The sequence below is a fragment of the Chaetura pelagica genome, unplaced genomic scaffold (genome assembly GCF_000747805.2).
Source record: "Chaetura pelagica isolate M959 unplaced genomic scaffold, ChaPel_1.0 scaffold961, whole genome shotgun sequence".
In the NCBI taxonomy this organism is placed as follows: domain Eukaryota; kingdom Metazoa; phylum Chordata; class Aves; order Apodiformes; family Apodidae; genus Chaetura; species Chaetura pelagica.
This window is the reverse complement of record NW_009952041.1, coordinates 14,401-16,284: the sequence shown is the minus strand read 5'-3', so window position 1 is coordinate 16,284 and position 1,884 is coordinate 14,401. Positions and strand designations below refer to the sequence as shown.

At 62.6% G+C, this 1,884-nt stretch overlaps 1 protein-coding gene across 2 annotated transcripts in view; it reads left to right on the top strand.

Moving 5' to 3' along the window:
• Nucleotides 1-1,884, top strand: part of RHOT2 (ras homolog family member T2) — a 16,098-nt gene that overhangs the window by 5,762 nt on the left and 8,452 nt on the right. For both annotated transcript variants that reach the window (XM_010002639.1, XM_010002646.1), the window contains exons 9-10: nt 22-142; nt 893-977. In XM_010002639.1, coding sequence (XP_010000941.1) covers nt 22-142; nt 893-977 — 206 coding nt within the window. The remainder of the gene's footprint in view (nt 1-21; nt 143-892; nt 978-1,884) is intronic.

Below are 1,884 nucleotides of genomic sequence, written 5' to 3'. Positions count from 1 at the left end.
TCTTGCCTGCTCTCCCCACAGCCTTCCTCTTCCTCAACACGCTCTCCATCCAGAGGGGCCGACACGAGACCACCTGGACCATCCTGCGCCGCTTCGGCTACGACAACGAGCTGGAGCTGACGGACGAGTATCTGCACCCCCAGTGCGTGTGTGGGGGTGGGCAGGGGGGCATGTCCCCGTGGAGGGGTCATCTCAGGCTTCTCAGCACCTTCCCTGGCTCCTTCCTGCACCCTATGGGCTGCTGCCTTCCTGGGCTGAGCCCTCTGCTCAGGCTCTCCTGTTCCTCGCCTCTTCCCGTGGCAGGACACGGACACACGGGCCTGGGAGCAGCTGGCTGGGAGGTGGGGAAGGAAGGGCTGTCCTTGGCTTCCTTCAGAGGCAGCAAGGAGCTTTTGAAGGTTCTGCTGCCTCTGAGCTGAGGCAGAAGGACTCTGACAGGAGCAGGGAGCTGCCAGCACAGCCCTCCTGGCTGCTCCTGCTGCTGCCATCTCTCCTCTGCTCCCTGCCCCCCCGAGGTGGGACTCCAGGAATGGAAGGGTTGGACTCGGGAGCTTCCCTGTCCTCTTCCCAGACAGGCTGTGGGGGGGAGGCAACAGGGCCCATGGGGGTGCCAGGCACCCCGTGGGTGGTGCTGGGCCCTCCAGAAGCTCTGGGCACCAGACAGGATGAGGGCTGCATTGTCTCCCTGGTGCTGAGGCTGAGGAGAGGCTCCTGTGCACCCCGGAGCAAGAGGTGGTGGGGAGGAACACACCCTGGAGCAGGACTTTGAGCAGGGAGCTGTGTCTTGTGGGTGGTGTTATCTGGCTTGGACAAGGACCTGCTCACACCCTGCCCTTCCTCCAGGGCTTGAGGAGAGGTGGTGGAGCTACTCACTTGGTGTCTCTCCTGGCAGGTTCCGCCTGCCCCCCGGCTGCTCCACAGAGCTCAACCACCTGGGCTACCAGTTCCTGCAGAGGCTCTTTGAGAAGCATGACAAGGTGGGCAGCACCCAGGGGAGCTGTGTGGGATGGGGGGTGGGCTCTCTGGCAGGGGGGGTAGCTGCTCTCCTGCCCACCCTGCTGTTCCAGGGATGAGCTGTGGTGCCAGGGAAGGGCTGTCCTCTGCCACCACGCTCCCTTCCCAGCTGCTTTTGGAGGCTGTAGGAGCAGGAGGTGGTTGCAGGGAGCTGTGGGTAGCCTGGTGGCATGTCAAGGTGCTGGAGGCACTATCCCTGGAGGTGTTCAGAATGCATGTAGACAGGGCACTTGGGGACATGGCTGAGTGGGCGTGGTGGTGTTGGTTTGACAGTCAGACTTGATGATCTTTGAGGTATTTTCCAGCCTTCATGATTCTGTGGAGGTCACAGCCCTTGACCAAAGTAAAGTTTGAGCCTTCAGGGCATGGGTCTGAGCTGACATCAGGCTGGCATGGCCCCTGGCAGTGCTTGGGGCAGCAGGAGGGCTGGCAAGGGGAGCAGGCACAGCTGCTGGCCTGCAGCCACCCATCAAGCATGGGCTGCCAGGCTGGAGAAGGTGACTGCCCTGTGTCATACACTGGGAATTGCCCAGGGAAGCTGTGGCTGCCCCATCCCTGGCAGTGTTGAAGGGCAGGTTGGATGGGGCTTGGAGCAGCCTGGGCTGGTGGGAGGTGTCCCTGCCCATGCAGGGGGTTGGATCTAGATGATCTTGAAGGTCCCTCCCAACCCATCCCATGACTATGAATTGCATTGCTGAGCCCACTCGGCTCGGGTTGGTGGCCCTGGACTGCTTTGGGGTGGCTGTCCCTACAGGAAGAGCAGCTGGGGGCTGGGAGATGAGCACAGACACGTCCTGGCCAGCAGCAGAGCTGGATCCAGCCCAGCAGAGTCAGCCAGGCTGGTGTGTGCAGGGCTGGGAGCCCCGGGGG